This window comes from Perissodus microlepis, chromosome 13, assembly GCF_051167445.1.
Source record: "Perissodus microlepis isolate ML-2025 ecotype Zambia chromosome 13, ASM5116744v1, whole genome shotgun sequence".
Taxonomy (NCBI): Eukaryota; Metazoa; Chordata; class Actinopteri; order Cichliformes; family Cichlidae; genus Perissodus; species Perissodus microlepis.
In genome coordinates, this window is record NC_140473.1 from 33,177,334 (window position 1) to 33,200,432 (window position 23,099).

At 43.6% G+C, this 23,099-nt stretch overlaps 1 protein-coding gene across 1 annotated transcript; it reads right to left on the bottom strand.

The window, feature by feature from the left end:
- Positions 1-200: 200 nt before the first annotated feature.
- Positions 201-22,496, bottom strand: ncapd3 (non-SMC condensin II complex, subunit D3). The gene is made up of 35 exons (XM_084949220.1): positions 22,385-22,496; positions 21,569-21,738; positions 21,273-21,435; positions 20,530-20,693; positions 20,055-20,219; positions 19,907-19,968; positions 19,741-19,828; positions 18,111-18,244; positions 15,543-15,615; positions 15,240-15,365; positions 14,617-14,869; positions 14,479-14,517; positions 12,882-12,974; positions 12,567-12,640; positions 12,312-12,446; positions 12,013-12,233; positions 11,731-11,922; positions 10,526-10,623; positions 10,335-10,444; positions 9,989-10,096; positions 8,043-8,157; positions 7,672-7,767; positions 7,346-7,584; positions 7,058-7,137; positions 6,629-6,766; positions 6,398-6,531; positions 6,078-6,286; positions 4,494-4,604; positions 4,149-4,310; positions 3,284-3,396; positions 2,923-2,984; positions 2,100-2,147; positions 1,019-1,081; positions 857-899; positions 201-405 (listed from the first exon to the last, which is right to left on the bottom strand). Exons 1-35 carry the CDS (start codon positions 22,434-22,436, stop codon positions 345-347), a joined length of 4,194 nt encoding a protein of 1,397 aa, XP_084805346.1. The 5' UTR covers positions 22,437-22,496; the 3' UTR covers positions 201-344.
- Positions 22,497-23,099: the final 603 nt, after the last annotated feature.

Genomic DNA, 23,099 nt, shown 5'->3' on the forward strand with positions numbered 1-23,099 from the left:
TTGTCCCTGTGGCACGTTTTCTATCGTTTTGTATGTCTGTTATTTATTCCTGCTGTCTTACTATGTATATTTTATTCCTGCACAGCTGCTGTGGAGCACCCACAATTATACATGCCAATGACAATAAAGGGCTATTCTGTTCCATTTCATCAAAGACAATAGAAATGAATGATAGAACCCTCTCAGTGAAACACCACATGTTGAACTTTTATTTCATATTGTACATCAATACATCAGCGCAAATGCAGCTACACAAAGAGTGAAAAAACCTCAAAGTGAGAAAAAAGGATATTGTTTTAGATAAAGACAACCCACACATACACACAAACCGAGTGACGTATCCACTACAGTCTCTTCCTCAGACGCAGAGGAGACTGCACATTCCACTGCCTCGGTCCAGGAGCTCTGAACAAACAACAGAGCCGAGTTTAAACAGTTCACACGTACCGTGCATAGATCACTGTAGTGTAATAGCAGTACAATAATGTGACAAAGCTTGCAGGCCTACAAACCCCACAAAGCAAACAAACCCAACAATGTGTGACTCAGGTCTTCTGGAGTTTCCTGCCATGTTTCTGTAACTCTGTTCTTATTAATCAGGTTTGGTCGTTTTAGTTTGTGAAATTATTACAAAACAGTAACACACGAGTTTCCAAAGTAATAACTACCAACTTTGTTATTGCCTCGCTCTTGTCTTCACTGCTGTTGCTGTCCCAGTGTGATGCTGGATTGTGTATGTGTGTGTGTTTGTCATTAAGTGTCACCCACTCTGTAGTGTAGTGCTCAGGCACTAAACCAGTTAATGCAGAACCAGCACTGAGTTAAACTAACACCAAGGAAAGAGAAGTGCACTCACTGGGCTTCACTCGATCGCACATGAAGCACGCTGCCCTCTTCACCTGTCAACACACACCAAACAGTGATTATTATAAACAAGCTGAAGATGGTTTTTCATTCACAGAACTACACAAAAAGCAGACCGAACGTTGGCACTGTCAGCGCCTGGTCAGAAACGTACTCGTTCCCTGCTCACTGAGGATTGCGCTGAGTCCTTCATCAAAGGTCAAGTTGATTTTGACACCTAGTGGACAAACAGAGATGGGTCAGTCGAGGGTTTGTGGATTACATCATCATGTATCCCCCAAAATATCGGTGAGATTGTAACCAACAGAGCATGGTACCATAATGTAGTAAAGTAAGTGCGGTGCAGTGTTTGGAGAGTGGAGCCACTCTGCTTCAGGTCCTCACTGAGCTCACAGCACATACAACAAAGCTACTGCTAATGACCGCACATCATTATATTTGTTGGTGAGAGGTCTGATACATGCTTGTGCTTTTCTTTGTACAGCATGTCTCACTCACCCAACCATACCAACACTTTAGTTACATGTGCATGCATGGACCTGAGTGCAGACTTTTTTAAAGTGTTCTGATCATTACTGCCCGCTCTTGTCCAATCCTGCAATATTTGTGTCCACCCCTGCCCTTACCTGCAGACACATTAATGATACTCTGTATGATGATGCACATTGAACGTGACATTTCTATAGAACAGCAGCAGAATAAATAAAAGCAAAATCAGCAAAAATCTCTCAGCTTTGAATCATTAGTCAGTAAACTGAGGTTAAAAACGAATCAGGGAGCCACCAGTGCTACCCGTCAGGCTCCGACTCCCATTGCTGTGGACAGTTCTTATGAATCATAACTTGCATCCACTATTGTTCTTTCTTTAAAACAGCAAGAGTACACTTAAGCTAATTTCGCCATTTAAATCTGTAATTCGTTTTCCTTTTGGAGAAGTTGTCATTAGTTTGGTCCTGGGCAACAAAATCATAAAGCCAAACGTCGTTGCAGCCGTTCCACAGATTTCCTGCTTGGTGAAGGAGAATTACTATTCTGTCTGTGAAGAACAGCTTACTGCGAGCACGCAGCAGGTGTGCCTCCTACTGTCAACACAAAGTTCAGTCTTTACCTTCTGTGTTTAGAGGAATTTTAAATACCCAAATATCTCACTTTCCATTTTTTTGTACTCTCCAACCTTCATTTTGGGACCTGCGTCTGTTTTAGCTGCCAGAGGAAACCTGGAACTTCTCTCTTACCCTTTGGTGTGCTGATGGCTCTGTCGCTGGCAGCTCCTTTAGCCATCACTAAAAAAGTCAAATGAAAACACCGTCACAATGGATATCACACACACAAAACTTGTGGGAATGCAGAGTGAGGATCTAACACTGTGCAAACAAGAATCAGACAGTAAGACCTGCTTACTGAGGTTACAACAGCTAGCTGGGAACACAGAGGATAAAGTGAGTGCTACAAACATGTTTTACATGCTGCTTATGCATCACTGGACTCATTATGAAAGGACATTTATGGTTATGACTGGACTCAGTCCCGTAACATATTTATCCATCCACGTCGTCCCTGACAGTAACCTCTATTAAAGAACAATACTCTCTTACTGTTTCACCACCCTGAGGTTAAACTAATGTGTCGAGCAGTGATTTTACAATGAACTTCAAAGATGAAAAGACTACATGGGCTACTTTTGTGCATACATTTGACAATTACTGCACCTGAACTCTTGGATTTAAATGCTGCTGCTACCTTGTTTCAATAGATTCACACTTCACGGTGAGATCAGTGAAAACGATGAAACCTGCCCTTCATTTACTGTTATAACATAAGAATGTACAGTTCTTATATTATCTTATATTCTAAAGCACTGATGAAAGGTTCTTCACTATTTTTCCATTTTAGGCACAATGATCACATGACGCTGTGCAATTTAAATCTAATTTTCTGATGCCATGTCTCCACCACACACATTTTTCCTTGACATGCGTTGCTTTCCTTGAGTTCCTCTCCACTTAGCAGACATTCAGGATAAATGGCATTTGTTCAAACCAGTGAACTGAGCTGTACCTGTTCCTTCCAGAGCGATTGATTTAGACTGGACATCGTCCTGCCTCCTGGATCCACGCACACTGACAGACAGACACAGGAATTTCAGTAAGTTAAGCCGTAGCTTCACACTGTACTGAATTAAAGCAGCAAAATCCTTTCTACTAATTACAAGTTTACATCTGCTCGCAAATATGAACTCGTAGATGTGGCCGGGTCATTTTCAGCACTTCTTTTCTGTGTCTAAGACTAAACGTGAACCAAAGAAAAGGCTCGGTCTGCCGGTGAGTACTGGTCATATGAAGGAGCCCCAAACAGCGATCTCAGATATAAATCAGACTCTACAGTAGAGTGTAAGTGCCTCATACTGCTGGGAGCCTACCGGTCAGTGAGTGCCAGTCTAGCAGTCTGGAGGTTTGGACGAGGTGGCTGCGGTGTGGCAAAGGTAAACGGCAGCAGGGCCGTGGATCTGACAGGAGAGCGCTGGGCTGAACCCTGGGGAGGAACAACGATCATTCATATAATAAATAAATAGTTCAGACCATCAGATGATAAGAAGAAAGTTCATTTAGAGAAAATATTTCAAGGAACTTGTACAAAAGTCTGAGGACTGTGTTTCATTGTAACACAATCCTCGTGTCTTGTTCTTAGTGAGCTTTCTGGAGTAACTTGCTGCTCCAGCAAACATGAACGTTAGCCTGCTGTTATTGGAGATTGGTCAACAGATCAACATCAAATCCACACTACCTGGATTATATTCATATTCAAAATACAGAGATTAGCAGGCACACATTCAGTCTACAGAGGATGATCCACAGTGGTGTACAACCATGGGCTTCCCCTGTCTGCAGCTCAGCACCGACTCCTTTTCCCCAGAAGAACGTCCAGCATGTAGCAGCAGATTACCTAAACTGTATATTCACCTTTGCAGTCTGTTGGTTTCTGCTTATTTAGAAGAGGAAATGTCCCCTTAATTTATTAAAAACAAACGCGCTCAGACCGTCTTTAAACCCCACACAGGCAGCGTGATATGAGCCTGTCAGACGATTGGTGCACAGCTGCAGGTTTTGGAAGCGAGCGAGAGGATGTTACCTGCAGTTTATCACATTTGTATGCACAGAAAGTCTTTTGACAGTGAAAATAATCACACACAAGTCAAACCTGTTTTAAAAACAGGACAGCAGAATACATGGACTTCCTCTAAATCAGTGGGTTCATAGTGCTTTGAAGCTGCACTGTGCTCTTACCTGGGCCTTTTCGCCATCTCCTGCCAGGCTGTCGTTGTCCAGCTGTTCCACTGTCTTTCTCTCCTTTTCTGCTATTTTCAGAGCAAACTCCATTTCAGCTGCCAGCTGTTCGTCTCCAGAAAGAATCTCCTTCACCTCATTACGGTAGTCCTGCATAGTTACCTGATGTCAGACACAAAGGTTAATGCAGTTACCTTCGCTACAATATTTTCTCTCTTAAAAGAGTAGAAACAGAAGCACAAACTGTTCTGCTGATGCTTTGCAGCTAACAGTGCTGTAAAGCTGTGGATTTTTCCATAGTTCATGCAGATCATCAGTGAATATGATCATGCATGCTGGACTTACCTGCAGGTAGCCCACGAGATCTCTGAGAACAGGAGAGCGCTTCTGCTCCAGCAGGTTCTTCAGGCTAATGATGAGAGGAACAGTGTTCTCTATGAAGGCCTTCTTCCTAACCTGTGGATCAAAAGTCGAGATTACCTTCAATCAATCTCAAATATTTCATCTGCTGAAATATAAAAACGTAAAAAGTTACATTTTGAGCGTCTTCATTATACTTCGTGCAGACAGTTTAGCCTGATGCATCTCTGAGGATGAAGACCTCTATACTTCACCGTTGTTTGACGGGACTGTCTTGCTCAGATGGATATAAACAGCATTTTGCTCATTTGGTTCATAATCAGAGTCATCAGATTCAGAATCAACTTCGCGACAGCCTTCATCTTCAAATACAAACATGTTAAATAGTTCAGAATGGGTCAGTTTGCCCCGCAACATAACAGGAAGGTTAAAGTTGTTCTTTGTTGAAGCCAAGAGCACCATTTCTGTAGACTACTGACAGAAATAAGAAGAAAGCTGTTCAGGCTGTGCTGGCAAAAGGAACAAGCTTCATGTGTTTGAATCTAACCTTAAGGTTTAACTACTCGATATTTGTTTTTTTGCTGTTGAAACGGATGATTCCTCCTCAGCAGAGTACGTGTCCTCACAGTGACTTCTGACTGAGCGGACCCAAATAAACTAAACAGTCGGCATCATTCTAGAACGTGGATTCAACATGATGTCAGATGTAAATGACCTACAACCTCTGGTAGACGCACAAAACACCAGTTTTTCTAAATGCTGCTTAGGGGAGCTACTGCTTGTGGTTACAGCATCCACACCACAGGTGGGGATGTCCTTACAGTCAAGGCCTAGCCGACCATTTGAAGTGGCAAACAACAGTGTTTGTGTGAATGTGGCATGTTGAGTACTGAGAGTAGAAAAGCGCTCTATAACAATCAGTCCATTTACCAAAACCACTTTATAGTCACTGCATTGGTTATTGCATGCAAGACATATGCCATCACCACAAGCTCACAGGCATTAATACTGGTGCTTTGAGCCACGGCAGACTCGCTGCAGTCTTCTCTAGAAGAAAAGCTGCTGCCGCCATGCAGCAAGCAGCTGCCGCCATGCAGCAAGCAGCTGCCGCCATGCAGCAAGCAGCTGCCGCCATGCAGCAAGCAGCTGCCGTCGGCTCGCTGGCATCCTGCAACCTGGGAATCTTTGAGCTCCGGTACTTTCAGATACAGAGTTCCTGTGTGGATGAATTCAAACTTGCTCTGCTGAGAACACCAGGTTACAAAGATTGAGTAACACGCTGGTAATGGGCGGTGCTAGGCATCACTCGAAATGTGTGTCATTTTATGGAAAGCCTAGTTTAGTGTCCTACAGTTGTATAGGTCATATAACATGTGTTATCTAACAGCTGTTTGTGTCGTTGTTACTATAAATGATCACGTGGTCTCCTGTGACTAAACAGCTGGTGACAGGAAGACTTATTGAGCAGAACCAGATTAAAGGAGGCAAACCAACTGCCTCAGTAAGCTGAGATGAGTAGAAAGAGGAAGAAAGGAACCAAATACATTTTAAATGTAGAGAAGTCGTCACCTGTGACACCACTTTCTTCTGTGCAGCCTGCAGAACAGCTTTGGCCATGGTGGCCATGTTCTCCTCCTCTGCTTCCTCCCCTGCAGCAGCGCCTGCTGAACTAGATATGGTCTGCAGCTTAAACTCTTTAAGGCTCAAGATGTTGAAAGTCTCTGACAAAACGTTAGCACCATCTGCATCCAGGGGCAGCTCTTCATCAGCAAAGCACGCTGATGTAGGAGGAGGTAAGAATATAAAAAGACGAGGGTTCTGGTTAATAGTGCTTTAACAACAGGCCCGACTCTGAAACGAAAAACCTAAAACTTTACTTTTAAGTTTACCTAAAATGGTCTGGTTGATCTTGTTGGTGATGTTGAAGCGCTGAGCATCTGTAAAGTGCTCCAACAGGAAGCAGTAGATTCGAAAGCGTTTCTCACGGTACTGCTCTCCTTTTAGGGAGAAGTGAACGCGTTCTCTGCGTGGATGTTCAAAGAAAAGGAATAAACTCAACAAACATGTCGTGACGTGAGGAAATACCAAGGAGAAATCAAGCTGAACAGGCCAGGTCATACCTCTCGCTTTGGGAGAATTTGTTGTAGGACTTGTGTTTTGTGTAGGAGTTGAAATGGAAGATGCACTCAATGAAGTGCTGGCTGAACATCTCTGGGTTCTTCTTCAGCAGCAGGTGGAGCAGGCAGTATTCAGTGAGACTAAGAGGAGGTAAAACATACGAGCCTCGGTCTTGTCAAAGCAGCTTCAGCTTTACGGACACCAACATTCAAATACTGATTATAGTGAGGAAAACAAACCCTCCTCATGCTTCAGACACACAAGCCACAGCCTGAAACCTGCTCCTACGCACGAATCAACCGGACTTCCTATTAACGTGTTTGCTGAGTGCATAATCTGTCGTGATTGCCAGTCGGGGATTCAAAAATGAATGGGTCTGTGGGTGCATATCCCACTCTCACGGCCTGTCTGTGTATGCACAGTATGAATACCTGGCGATGGCAGGGACCGGGTCAACAAGAGCCACCATGAAGTCGAAGAAGAGGGAGCCCTTCCATTTCACAAATTCTTCCTAAAACGTAGTCATGAGAAAACCAATCAGCTAAAAGAGGTGGCGCTGAAGCCCATCCATGTTTAACATGTGAAAGTAACGTCACATCTGTCATGTGCTTAGTTTTCCATTACATAATCCTGAAATGGGCATCATCTGACCATTGTTATGAACGTCTCAAAAGAGGACTACTTACAGAAGTGTGGTGACATTAAAGACAGGAACTCACCTGCAGCAGGTTGGTCAGCATGATGAGAGTCTGCTCTCTGATGACAGCTTCTTTGTCTCGCAGACAAGCAGAGATGTTGGGAATGTAGTGATCCACCATGTTGGTATATCGCACACACAGATCACACATTATCACAACCACGTTGCTGCGTACCGAAACCTCTGTGCCAACCTCCAACTCCCTGGCAAACACGGGCAGGTACTTTTGGGCTAGTCCTTCATTCTGCAGGGCCAATTTACCTGAAGCACACAGTCACAAACAAACATTTAAGCTCATGGCTCGGAGTGAAGAGTCAGAGCTGAACTTGGAGGACGCACACGCTTTACCTAAAGTGATGACTCCGTGGGCTCTTACTCTGGTAGGCAGCCAGTTTGCTTTGAACTGAGAAAGAGGCAGTGAAGCTGGCAGCTCTGTCTGGCACTCTGTCAAAGATGGAATAAGACAAACAGGTTAGCAGAGCCTTCTAACCTGGCCTTGCCCTGGACAGTACAAGGCTTCGTGGTACTTTGAAGAAGATGTGACAGCTCCTGTTTAAAGCAGAGGACCTTGTAGAGTCTGAAACCTCACTTGATTTCCAACTGTGGCATATTCAAAATGTCACCTGACTTGTGCTCACCTTACACCAGCAGCTGTGCTGTTGTCTCTGGAGACGTTCACTCACACACACAGTATGTATTTTAACATCAGTCTTTCCTACCTGCCAGTTTCTCAGAATGTGTTGTGAGGACAGATTCCACTAGCAGCACTGTCCTCTTGTTAACGTTGGCAGGACACTGAAGTGATGCCACACCCAGAGTGTGGAGATGTTTCACCTGAAAGAGAAAACATTCCCCGTCTATCAGAGCCACAAGCCCTGCACGGCTGATCACATGTTGGTCTTCAAACGTGCACCGCGGCATTTCCATCATCTGATTTTTGTTAACGTGTCATTTTTCCCGTCTTCCTGAATGAAGTTTTGATCAAACTGTCATCACATCACGAACATCAAAGAACAGACTGGATCTGTTTCATGCCTCGCAGTTCTTCATCTCACGTTTTCTTAAGCTGAACAATTCCTGCCTTGAAAAGTTCACCCCCAAAACCCAAAGGCTTCATTCCTTGCAGAGTTTTAATAGTTATAGAACTATGCAGTGATTAGAGTTACTCATAGTTGACAGTAAGTGAGGGGGACATCCTGCAGGCCCACCAACTCCATGAGCCGTTGTAGGAATAGGGTGCAATGTGTGTTAGGCGGCAGCCAAGGGCGGAGGATCCCTGGCTAGGCTGCCAATTCGGTCATGGAACATCGGCTCCTTCCCCATGGGAGAGGTTGAGCGATACCAGCTATATCTGCCTGGTCTCATCTTAACCCACGGCTCGGACTCTGGAGCCAGCCTCAGAGAGGGGCTGGACTCTGTGCCAGTTTGGAGTTGGCGAGTGTGAGAGGTGGTGGGCTGCAGTGGGTATCCATGAGTGAGAACCCAGTCTGCCAGACCGGGGTGGTGGTTCTCATCTTTAAGAATGAGGACCAGAGGATGTGCTCCAACTACAGGGGAATCACACTCCTCAGCTTCCCTGGAAAGGTATGCACCCTGTTGCTGTTGTTCAGCTCCTGTACAGAGGGAGAGCACGGTCTGCATTACGGGCAATAAGTTCGACTCTCTTCCAGTGGGTGGTGGACTCCGCCAGAGCTGCCCTTTGTCACCGTTCCTTTCATAACTTTTACTTGACAGAGTATCTGTGCGTAGCCAAGTGGTGGAAGGTTTCTCCCTCTGTGGCCTCAGAATCTCATGTCTGCTTTTTGTGAATGATGTGCTCCACCTCACCAGGTGGGGGCCTCCAGCTCAGGTGGTGGATACAAAAATTAGCACCTCCGAGGATGGAGTGCCCACTCTGGGTCAGGGACAAGTTCCTACCCCATGTAGAGGAGTTCATGTATCTCGGGATCTCGCTCCACTGAGGGGCTCAGCAGCTGCAGTGATGCAGGCGTTCTGTCTGTCATGGGAAAGAGACAGCTGAGCATAAAAGCAAAGCTGTTAGTTTACCGGTCGAGCTACGTCCCTACCCTCACCTACGGCCACGAGCTGTGGGTAGTGACTGAAAGAACAGGATTGTGGGTACAAGTGTCAGAAATGAGCTTTGTCTGAAGGGTGACTGCTCCCTTAGAGATGGGGTGAGAAGTTCAGCCATCCAAGAGAGGCTCAGAGTATACAACGCCTTCGCATTGAAAGCATCCAGGTCAAGTGGTTAAGGTATCTGATTAGGATCCTCCTGGACGACTTCTGGGTGAGCTGTTCTGGGCATGTCCTACTGGGAGGAGGCCCCGGGGTAAACCCAGGGGCCAGCCCAGAGATCATCTTTTGCAGCTGACCTAGCTATTCCCCGAGGCGAGCTAGAAGAGGCTGGCTGAGGAGAGCGAGGTTTGGGTTTCTATCACTAGGCTGCTGCTCTATAATACCGGGCTTTGTAAATAAGTGTTAAGAGATCAGTTGTTCTCGTCTAGCTGTCATTTCAGAGAGAACAGCACAAGATACTGAGGGTTGCAGAGTATGTGTCAACACCACTGAACATAAATAACTTCAAAGTGAAAGTTTACCTTTCTGCCACAATAATAAGGACATTTCTGAAGTAACGAGGACAAGTCTGCTGAGAGTTTATTCTCACCATCAGCTCCTCGTCGAGGTTCTGAGCTCCATTGTCAGTTAGGATTATGCTGGCCAAATATGACTCGCAGGCAGACACCAACTCACCACAGCGCTGGTTCAGGAAAGCCTGACAAAAACATAAGACACACTCAGTGGGCTTCAGTCATATCGGATTCAATCTTTGAGCAGGGCAGGAGTTTTGGCACTGCCTGCTTCCTGCTGGAACTTACAAGGTTACACTGTTCTTGTGTTTGACTGATCGTCATCTAAACAGAATGGAGACTAACAACTGCTTCTGTTACTGAAAACAGGATTTCATTGCTGTCATAAAGTACATCAGCCGCTGAAGTATAAATATCTCTAACCTGAGTCTGCTTGATGTCTTCACTGCAGCCAAACTGATAAAGAGTCTCAACAGCAGAACTGATCACCTCCAAAGGCAAAGTGAAAGTCTTCAACCAAGACATCAGATCAGCTGCAGAGAGACGGTGAGAGAGACTGAGTCACATCATTTCTCGCAGTAATCCCCCGCCATCTGTCCCCTTGCTCAACCTACCGACGACCCTTTCCTTTGTTTCTTCATTTAAATGCACGGCAATGTCTCCCATCACACACAGGATGTGGCAGCATGTTGTTGCATTTACATCCTTTGATCTAAGAGAAGACAATCAAATCATTCAACAATAAATTTATCTGCAAATAGCAAAGCTTGTTAGTGAAAAGTGAGTTATGACCATTTACACTTGGTGTCACCCTCGACCATTTTAGAGGGTGTGTTTGGGGGTTTGTTAAGCCTCTGCTGGCGCGCTGCCCTGTCTGAATCACACGACACATTTAAGATGACGTAGCAGAGTCTAGCCTCGGTTTCAACTTGTGTCAAAAGTGCAGACTTCTATGTACCAGCTTTTTCTTTGATTATTATTTTTTATTGTGTTGATAGGCCAAACCTCAGATAAATAATTTACACCATGTTTTATGATACATACCGTCATCGGATTTGGTGCAGGAAGAAACAGTTAAAGAAAAGATCTCCTAAGGAGTGGTTTACTTCCAAGTAAAAGAAAAAACCAAGACAAAAACATGTCGGCCTTTATCTGTTAGGAGAAAAATCCACCCTGTCAGAAATTATATGGCAGCACATGGTTGCTGAGGGGGAGGCAAAGATTGAGGGAATGATGGTGGTGAAAGAGTTTTGTGTTACACAAAAAGATGTAAACACAGCACAGATTCCTGTGTTTCCCGCGTCTCCTGACAGTGGCCACAGCTTACCAAACCAAGTTTCATCACTCTCCAAACAAAAACCAAAAACATCAACTCTGTCTTTGCTGTCCAAACCTTAAATCAACCACAATCACATCTCCCAGAGAGAGGAAAGGTTCCTGAAAATCACCATTTCCTGCCATCTTTTTGATTGGACAAAGGTTCACTCTGCGTCACACGTCACCCCCTCCCTACAACGGGATATATTTGTTTGTATGCACGCAAAGCCTATCATGTATCAGTCTACCCCTGTGTACAGTGTTGCTCTTCACCTTCTTTGTTTTTGTTTTGTTTCCAAAAAAGCCCACAATACACAGGAGGGCTGCAGATTTGTTTTATTAAATGGTGGAACTGAGTTTGCATCCAGAAGGTGGAGCGAGAACAGAACAAAAACAAAGAAAGCTTTGCAGATTTCACCATTTTCCACCAAATTACAGGCTAGATTATAAAGTGCTCATTTTAATTCAAATAAACGTGACAGATTGATTTGGACTTGCCCACCTGACCATCTTGTCCCAGGCGTCCAGGATCTTGCCATGAGGCAGTCTGGAGGATGAAGAAACAACCTTGGAGAGCAGCAGCCAGGCCCCGGCAGCATGATCAGCCTCAGTATGTGAGATCAGGTTGGAGATGAATAACGGTGTGAACTTCTTCTGTTTGGACCAGATGGTGAAGGCCTTGCTAAAGTAACGACTGGAGACCGGGTACAAACACATTCAGTATTTAACATTAAACATTACAGACATGTTATTTCATACGAAACAAACGCTGGGCTGGCGTCACCTGAGGTTCTGGCACTGGTGACACAGTAGGCCCAGCAGGTCCCACATCAGCCTCTGACTGGCATCCAGGCGGCAGCCAGCAGAGTACGGTTTGACCTGACTGAGCAGCACCTGGTCCAGCGCCTCCAGGGCCTTGTCTTGCACCGAGGTCTCAGAGTCCGCCACAGCTGGCACCACCCCCTGCAGCCACGCCTTTTGCACCACACTGCACTCTGGTTTAACCTGGCAGAGAGACGTTAGGGTTAGATCTCACCCGCGGTCACTTCAGTGACAGTCCCATCAGTATGTGGTTCCACTCACACTGAGCAGGTCCCCCACACACTGCAGGGCCTTCTTTTTCACAGACACAGATGGGTCTCTGCAGCGCTCTGACAAAGTCTGAAGATTCTCCCAACTCATGGGGATCACATCATGTTTCAGGAGACCCAGCAGGGCCTGTGCAGGAAGAGCACACAAGTCAGCCTGGAAAAATGCAGATATTCAACCCCACCCACCCACGAGAAATGACTTCAATCTAAATCGCGGCTGCTGCTGATTATGTTAAGCTCCAGGTACCTGCAGCGCTGCTTTCCTCACATTAGTCTTTGAATCCTTCACACGCCGCAGGAGGAGGGCCAAATTCTCTTTTGCTGCATCAAATACAGAAATGAACTATGTGATTCACTGACCTCCAGTGTCCAGACCATGAAAAACAAATGAATAAAAACAAACAAACACGTGACAAAAGTGATTTAAATGTGCGTTAGCCTTGTGACAAACTGGCAACCTTGTGCAGGGTATACCCCGCCTCTCGCACCGTCACATACACGATAAGATATTAAAGCTATTCAATAAGTGGAAGAAAATGGATAGACTGATGGAAGACCTCACCATAACAAGCAGCGCTGTCAGTGCTGCTCAGCTCCACAGTCCTGAATGGAAGAGTGCGGTAGGTTTTCAGAGTGTGCTGGGTACTGAGAGTCCCTGAAACAAAGTCATATCAACAACACCATTACAAAGTACAGTCATAGTCAACACAGTAAGAGTTATGTCAGTGAAATAAAATAATAATGTCGTCTTTACCAGGGCTCAGGCGAACACAACCTGAGATGCAGTAACATCCTTTATTTCTGCATTTTTCTGTTGTGCTAGCTCCAGGCTGTGTGCAGGTCTGAGATATTTATGCTGTAAACCTTTGTTTTCTTTACAGAACGAGAGAAATAAGCCCTGCAGTCACAGCTCTCTCCAGGTCCAGTCGGCTTTAGGTCTGGACTTTGACTGGACCACTGCAACAGCCTGATGCTTTAATGAAACACGGAGAAAACAGCTTCTTCTGGCAGGAACCAACTTCGCTGCATTAATGTGACGAATTCTCAAAATCTCTCCTTGCACCCAGGTTAAGAGCTTACGTGTTGTTTCTGGCAGCTCCTTACATTTTGAAACACACTAATAATATCAGTCTGCACATTTCCACGTGTATATAAGTAGTCAGCTATGCCCATCTCTCACAGCTCACAGTACTGCTATTCTTGTGCATGCTCTGCATGGATTGTTGTCAATCTTTCCTTCCTGGCTTACCACTCAACCCTCACCAGAGCCCATCTTAGAACATATTACTCCTGGTCTTCTACAGCTGGATCAGTTTTAAGCTTCTGCTTCAAGTCTCCCCATACCTCTCTGATATCCTCTCCACACCTGACCACCACGGGGTTTAGGGCTTTCAGCAAACACAGTGCTGTGCTTTATGGCCATAATCTGTCTGAGGACAATGGGTCTAATGTTTTCATAGAAATGTTCTTATCCTGTACATGTTAGGAAATCAGAGTGAGTCTAAATGTTGAGGTGAAACATCTTTACCTCCAGGTAAACCCTCGTGAGGTTGAAAAGCGCAACAATCAGGTGTGAAGAAACCCTGAATTGGATAAGTGGAAAGAGATGGACGAACTGTGACCTCTAAAAGATGTTCTGACCTCAGGGTGAATGGAAACGTAGGTTTTCACGCACTGCTTCTGCCTGTTGTTCCAGTGTTTACTGATCTCAGGCTGAATTTAAACAGAAGTTTGGAACTGATAAAAGCTTTTACTGTCTTCTAGCCACGACTGCATACACAGAGTCATTAGGACACTTTTATAAATTGGCTGGAAAACGGCCTCAATGTACAGGCTGACTGATCCATATCAAAATGACACTTTAAAACTGTTGTACTCCCGGGACTACATTCTTCAGGTGTGTGTACGTAGGCCACCTGCTACTGTTATTATTAGAGTTTTTAGATAAGCTATCAGCTATGGGAATTGTCATAATGGATCTCTGTCAAAGTGGGATCAGAGCGTGACACTGAAGGTCACTTTCTTCATGTTTTGTGGTCCTGTGACAAAGTTTCCGCCTTTTTCCAGGATATATAACACCTGTAAGATTCATAGAGAGCCAGACTGTGGCTTTTGTTTTTTAACCTGACTACAGGAAATATAACAAAAACAAACTTTACCTTCTGTGATTTCACCTTCCAGCACCGTCTGGGTTCCAGCTTAACCGAGCAGAGAGAAAACACAACAACTTTAATGATTTCGTTTGCAGGCCTGTGTCTTTACCCTTTACTGTACTCCTGTGTGTGAGGGTGTCTCACTGGCAGAGAAGAGGTTGTGGATGGCTCTGGTGGCATTGAGAGAAGGCAGCTCCAGGCACTGAGCCAGGCAGTTCAGAGCATGGCCCTGGACAGTGGGAGATTCATCCATCCGTCGAGCAAAGAGCAGGTTCTGGATAAGGGAGCTGTGCATCAGGAAACAAACAAGATCCGGATCTCGACACTCCTCCGGTCTTCTCTCTGGCTGCTCCAGCAAAACCATCACCACATCCACAGAGAACAGCCGGTGCACCATCTGTAGAGGCCATCGCAGTCAGTACCACTGATGAAGCTCACTGACATTTAGCTAAGTTCAAACATGCACCGAATAAGCAACCAGGACCAAACAGAGGACCACACAGGAGGATGGACACACTCTTTTTAAAGTGGCTTACAAAAACAGGCACTCTGAGTTTTATCATGATCTTTGAACGTGTGCTGCAACTTCAGCAAAGTCGCAGAAATTTTATCGAGACACTAAACATTTGTCTGTGACACTGAAATCATTTGAGCAGCTGTTTGACTTAAGCTCAAGATCATTGATGAGACAGAAACCTGCAGCGTCTACGCCAGTGTCAGCATGTGGAAGTGAAACCATTTCTCGGACAGTTAAAGTAAAACCTTACCTTTGAGCTTCTGGAGAAGTTACACAGCCACTTAATGAAGCAAGCATAGTCTTCACTTGCCATCTGAGACGTCAGCATACCCACAGCCTGAGCTCCGTGGCTTCGATACTCATTCTTTTCAACCATCTGTGTATCAGCACAACACAAACATTAATGATAACAATGCCACAATGCAACTTTGCAGCCAATACAGTTGTCACATTGTACATTTTAAGCTGCAGAAAGTTTCTGAACTTCGAAAAAACCTGGACTTCTGTGTTTGAAGAAAGTGAATTTATGCCGAGTGTTTGCTGGAGAATTCACCTGGAAGCAGATGTGCTGGAGGAGGATTTGCAGGAAAGGCAGTGCCAGCTCCTTCAGCTCGTCCACAAGATGACTGTAAATATAAATATGGAAATCTTTCACACATCTGCTCTTAAAGGTTCAGAAACATCCCTGAATAGTCACGATCCTAGACATCTTCAAGTGACACATTAGTGCCGGTCCTTAAAGCTGCAGAAAGTAGAGGAGAGACTAGGATGCTCCATTTTACCATCATGCTTACAAAGATGCTGTGTGTGTGCACATACTGAAACTGATGCCTTTAACAATGTGAACAATCAGTATTTCCACGAATGGTCAGATATGAACAGGTCTAAATGTTTTTGGGGCGACCGTGGTTCAGGGAGTTGGGAAGCTCATCTGTAACCGGAAGGTCACCGGTTCGATCCCCTGCTCGCTCTGTGCTGGTCGTTGTGTCCCAGGGCAGCTGTGGCTACAACTGTGGTTGCCTGCACCAGTGTGTGAATGTGAGAGTGAAGGAATAGTGGATTTGTGAAGCGCTTTGGGTGCCTAGAAAAGCGCTATATAAATGCAATCCATTATTATCATTATCATCATTATCATTATTATCATCATCATTATTATTATTATTATTATTATTATTATTATTATCATCATCATCATCATCATTATTATCATTATCATCATCATCATCATCATCATCATTATTATCATCATCATCATCATTATCATCATCATCATCATTATTATTATTATGACGACACCTTTAAAAATCATTAAATTAAGTAGTGACTGAAGTGCAGACTTTCACCTTTAATTTAACAAAAGTAACTTAATTGTTTAAGTTATACAGTCGCCACTTAAGGAGGCTCAAAAGTCATTGACAATTGACTGACAAGCAGCTTCAAACCAGCCAGTCTGCTTCCTTGTTATTCCAGTTGCAGTCTTAAGAGGTTTCCACACCTGTGGTTTGTTCACTCTGGTGTGAATCAGTTCAATCCACCCATTAGCCTCATGTGTCTGGGGCAGGAGAAACCAAACAAATACAAGGTGCTGTGGACTAGTTTTTGATAAATCGTGTTAATTTCACAGCTAGGTGCTAGCCCCTAAAGACTTTGCATGTCTATAATACCTTCACGCACTGAGAACCAAAGCATACGTGGCTACGGGACAGTTTTTAGCACAAACTTGTAACTCATACCCGCTCGTTCAGATCAGGGTTGCATCACATTCACACCAAAAACAAACCACCCTCGAGTTTGTTTGAAACTGGGGGCAAAATGAACCACAGCTGTGAAACACCTTAACACATCTCTCCAGAACACTATCCCCCTGCACTGTGTCTGCGCCCAAACCATCACAAAACCACCACCCAGCAAAAAAGGACAATATGGTATCATCAACAGCACCAAAACCCTCAAGAGTGAAACGTAGATTATTAAACATACGTGTGTCTATTTCCTGTTTGAAGTCCCTGTTTGTACATGAATTGATCAACAAATTTACTCTGCCTCACAGAAACCTGCTTACAGCAGGATGATTATGTTAGTTTAATGAATCAACACCTGACAATCAATTATATACACAGACAGTTTGAATTCATTTGAAAGCCTGATGCTTAACCTCGTCCACCCCAGCTGTGAAACCAGTCTTACTTGTTATCATCCATCGTCCACCTGGGCCTTACACAGAGTTTCTGTCTGATTTCTCAGACTTTTTATCTGATTTAGTTCTGAGCTCAGATAAAATAATTATTGTGGGTGATTTTAACATCCATGTAGATGCTAAAAATGGATTTAGGAAGTCCTAAAAACTCCCTGAAAAGCCTTCAGTTCATCCAAAATGCTGCAGCAAGAGTCCTGACAGGGACTAGAAGGAGAGAGCATATTTCTCCTGTTTTGGCTTCCTGTTAAATCCAGAATTCAAAATCCTGCTCCTCACATACAAGGTCTTAAATAATCAGGCCCCATCTTATCTTAATGACCTTGTAGTACCATATCACCCTATTAGAGCACTTCGCTCTCACACTGCAGGCCTACTTGTTGTTCCTAGAGTATTTAAAAGTAGAATGGGAGGCAGAGCCTTCAGCTTTCAGGCCCCTCTTCTGTGTTTGTATGAATGGGTGAATGTGGCATGTTGTATAGAGCGCTTTGAGTACTCGGGGAGAGTAGAAAAGCGCTGCATAAGAATCAGTCCATTTAAGCTCTTTACCTCAACATAAATAAACTAGAATTGAACTAAATTCTCTCTGGACACTTTCCAAAGACTGTGGTTCAGTTAATGGGCAGCTCTAAACCAGCCATAGACGTGAATCTGTATTTACTCTGAGACAGACTGGTGACCTGACCCCGTCTCTCAGGGTGGGGACTGAAGCCTAACCTGTCTGCCATAAGATGAGAGAGGCTCCCATAGATGGAAAATGAGCTCCCTTTAAAGACAAGCCTTCATTAACAAAACTATAGTCATCATCAAAATCAATTCAAACACTGAAACAGATTACACGTTTAAACTTTTTCTTTCCAACATCCACCACGATGAGATGTAGACGAGTAAAAAGTATCAGATCAATATTAAAACAAAACTATTTACCAGACAAACTGGATGGCCTGGTCACGAGTAGTGAGGACGGTCTGGCTCGGTACGAGGAGGGACGGCTTCCCAGTGTTGCCCTTTTTCATCATCAAAATCACGTAGAGGAGCTGGTGGAACACCCTCCTCAAGCACTGGATGGCACCACAGATAAAATCCATTAAAGAAGACATGATACGTTTGATGACTCTGGTGGGAACTTAGCACATGGGTCTCATCCCTCAATAAATACTGAAGTCACTTTATTTTGCAACAGTCAAACTGTGAGAGCATTTTAACATTTTCTCAGTTGAATTTTTCTCCGAATCTTGTCACAGCTTGTTTGTTCTGTTGGCTTCATCGGGTGGTGTTCATTCCATTATATACTGTTTGCCCCTTTGGATCCCACTGGAAGAGGAGGAAGACCGCATTATCCACTAACTGCACTGAAGATATGATCAACTTCCTCTCCACAGGTTTTAAGAAATCACATTCAAATTTAGTAATAGCTCGAGCTGATTTGATTTTGGGTCAAGGTCACACGAAAAGTGAAAACAAATAAAAACTTCACTTCACGACATTTTTTGTGGCTCATCTTTAAACTTCATGTCGATATCCCAGGACTTGGGGGACATGAGTACCTAGGTGGGATTGCATTTGACTATGACCTTCAATGTTAGCATCCAGGTCACAAAAAAAATTTCTGCAAGCCATATCAAGTACAATTTATCATATGAAAGGGCATGCAGAGAGCTGTATGAAGCAACTCATCTTTCTATGCCTATATGCCCTATAGTTCAGCAAAAATCATCAATATTTTTTGAAAATCTCACATTTTTACAGCTTCTATATGACAGAAACATTTAGGCTCTTTGAGAGACTAAAGAGTTGGTCCGGTGGAGTGAAACACTGCTTTCCACTCCCGAGTCTCCTGACGCTTTGCCAGAATTGCTTCAAGGAAGTCAGAAAGTCTTGCTCCATAGCCTGACCGCCTCCCACACCCAAGTTTCTGCTTCAAGCACCAGCCAAGGTGCTTGCTGTTTGGCCTGCCCATACTCATCAGCTGCCTCCAAAGTCCCACAGGCTAACCAAGTCCAGTAGGACTCCTTCAGCTTGATAGCTACCTCCAGTTTTCACTATTTGATTCAGGGATTATCGCCACGACGAGCACCAACTACCTCGCAGCTGCCTCAGCAATGGAGGTGCAGAACACGGTTCATTTGGATTCCATGTCCCCAGCCTCATTCATAATGCTTCCAAAGTTGTGTCTGAGGTGGGAGTTGAGGCCCCGGTTTGGAATAGGGTGAGCATTCCCAGCACACCCTCACCATACGTTTAGGTGCGAACACCGCTCTGGTTCAGATCAAGCAGGCCTTGCTCCCAGGCCTCATGGTCACTGCTCACGTGAGCGCTGAAGCCCCCCCCTCAAATACCCCACTCTCTAAACTTAAGGCGGCTAACTGGTGTTCGGCGCATAAGTGCAAACAGTCAGGATCCATTCTCTGAACTGAAGGGGCAGGGAAGCAACCTAGTGGGGAACCTAGTCCAAATCTTTGAATGCAGCCAGCCTGTGTCACTATAAAAACAATATTTCTACAGTGTTATGACGACATCTACTGAGATAGTTTATAAGTAGTTTACGGGATCTTACTTCTTTCTGGTCTCCATGTTTTGGCAAGCAAAGCAGCTGCAGGCCATAGAAAGCCATCTCTGGAATGCTCCTTAGTTTCGTAATGTCTCTGTGCAGAAATTACACAACTATCAGTTTTATTCTGATACATTTAAAAAAAAAAGACAAAATAAGCAAGAAAACTCACTGTTCAGCAGCAAAACCTGGTTTGCCAGTGGTGGGTTCAAAGTAAAGCAGGTTACTGAAGATCTGGAAAAAGAAAAGGATTAGCTGTGAAAACCTGCAGGTTCCACAGTGTGAAATGAACCAGGTGTGCAGATACAACCAGGTGGTACCTGCATACAGTGGATCATGGTCTGAGGACTGTCTTTTAGTGGAAATGTTTGCAGAAGTCTCAGTAAGCTTTGAACCAGGAGAGCTACAGCATCTCTGATCCTCATCAGGTCCTTTCCAGAAAGATGAACTTCCTCTTCCTCCTCATCATCCTCCTCCATTTCCATCTGATAATAACACATAGGTCTGATCATAAATGTATTCCACCAGAGAATAAGTTTACTCACCTTCACACAACTTTAGCAACAAAAAGATCAGTACCATTTATTGGTTTGTTTTTCTCTTCAGAAAGTTTTAAGAAAATGAAATGAGGAATAATTAATGAAAATTCCTTCTTGGTGTTGTATTGGCTCCCACATTAAGTCAATCAGACAGTCTGAACAAAAGAAATTCAACACTTAGATGGACCTAGTTATGACATTAGTGTATCAAAGTCACTATTCAGCCATCACATTACAATGATCCTTGGGAGTGTACCTCTGGACTGTCTTTCCTCTGTGGTCTGGAGCGTTTTCCCTCCATCTGAGAACTCTTCAGGTCTTTTTTGCGTTTCTTTTCAGAATCCTGAGGCCAGCAGTGACGGGTCAGGTCCAAACATGTGTCCAACAAAACTTCATGAAAAACCTTGTTGGAAATGCTCCCTAGAAACAACAATAGAGAGAGCCAGACACACTCACACCTCTTACCCAAGCAAACATCTTTTATTGTCCAGTTTTCCTAAGCTCGTGTGAATTGTAGCCTCAGTTTTTTATTTTTAGTCAACAAGAGCGACATCCATCGTTATCTCCTGCTGCTTTAGCACCTCAGCTTCAAGGTTCAACAGGTTGTGTTCAGAGAACTTCCACTCACTGGATTTTATTTGTTTTTTTCATTTTTGAACCACTTACACTTACAGTTCAGTTTTGAATATTACATAAAAAATCAACAACACACAAAGTGTTTTTGAATGGCAGATATGCAGAAATATGTGCATGTAGCACAGAGCCATGGCTCAGTGTCTAAATGAGTCTCACAGGCCTGAGTGTGTCCAGATAGCTTCCTAGAAATATGTCACAGGATAGACAAACAGACACACACACACACTCCTTGAAAATTAAGACATCTGTACCAACGTTATAATTTACAGTCAATAAGCAGTGACAATTATCTCATCAATGTTAGTTCCACCTAGCTCCAAGAACCGAGAGACTTGTAGTTACTTCCATTTCAACTTTCCTTACCTGGAATTCTCAGAAGTAATAGGTACACTGAGGCTGCACACAGGCTGTTCACCCTCTGGTGGCCACTGGCCACTTTAGACTTTCCTGCCAGGACAAAGAAGGACAGCACAGCCACCACAGACTTGACTGATATGCCACTCTCCAACAGAACTGCCCAGACACTCTGCAATGCAAGATAGGAGACAGTCAGCTGACTGCTACCTTCAGATGGTGAAACAGACACTACAGACTACAGGAAGACTTTAGACTGAGCAACTGCGAGCATTTCAGAGAGCCACAAAAACTAATTTGCTTACCTGTGAAGCTCCATCACTGCCTGCAGACTGATATTGATCAGCATGGGCCAGTAAACACTGGTAGAGGGCTGTGAAAGACTTCTCTTGCCTGGCTGTAAATTCCTCTTCTATAGTTTTATCCAGTGGTTTCCTTTCAGTAAACTCCACTTCCCACACCGCGTCCACCCAGGCTAGAAATAGATAGAATAATATTATCTCAAACATGTAAATATAACTGAAATAACAAGAGAAAAAAACTTAAAAACATCAAGTTTTTGTGAAAATCTCTATGTCAACACAATGTTTATGCTTGAAAAGGAGTAGGATGATTTTTTTAATTTTAAATTACATCATTTACATGTTTAACTATATACAAGTCTACACTCAGCTCTACGCTCAGCTCATAAACCAAAACAACAACATTTTACATAAACTAAGCACTCTGTGTAAACACCCACTAAATCTCTGAGCTTTGTAAAAATGATCTCTTATATCACAAAATCACTGACTGACTTTCATTTACTGCTACTTTTAATACGTTTGCCTGTCAAATGTCAGACGAGCCGATGTTTTCTCAGATGCCAAAGAGACACTGCTGTCTGCCATGAATCCACAGATATTAAGTTCATTACAACTGCTGACTATAAAATTTAACGACAATCTGAATATTCAACTGCTTTATTTAATGGCAGATAATCTACACTAATGTCGCTTCACGGTACATCTCTCGGCTCAAATAACCCAGGAAACAGCTCCGTTAACAACCAAGTTTGACAGACAGCCAAACCGCCGGGTGTTCAGTAAACCACATTTCGATAACAGACAAAAGAGTTTTACCTTCTGGGATATCGTTTAACCTAAGAAACTGCAACGCAGATATCAGATCCATCTTATTCTGGTTTGCCTTTTTCTTTCTCGTTTAATTCGCCCGCCCAAATATAAAAACTCCGGACATGCGCACTAAACGTCTTCGTTTTATTTCTTTTCCCGGTTATCAGCCTCAGTGTTCAATACTGCCACCTGCTGGGCTGGAATAGTTAGTTATTTTTTAATTTGCAAGAAAAGTTAAAACTGGTCGCAACGTTTCAAACTAGTTTATTGGAACATAAACTAGTTCATAACAGTTTTAATATGACTAATACTAAAGTCATATAGATAGTTTCAACTGATAAATAATAATGTGCAAAGAAGGTATTTATAATACACACTATATTCCCAAAAGTATTCACTTTTCTGTCTTCACATGCATATAAACTTGAGTTATATCCCATTCTTCATCCATAGGGTTTAATATGATGTCAGCTAACCCTTTAACAACTCTTCAGCAAAGGCTTTCCACAAGGTTCAGAAGTGTGTTTGTGGGAATGTTTCACCATTGTTTATGGGCTCAAATTGTGGTCATGAAAATTTTGTACTTGTAAATCAAATGTGTATTTGTGAACTGAGTTTTTTAACCCTGTGAACCAAAATATGTGAACATTTTTTGTTTGTGCATCTACTGATGAGAATTTGTGTGTGTTTGTAAAAAATATTTACACAAGTTACAAATTTT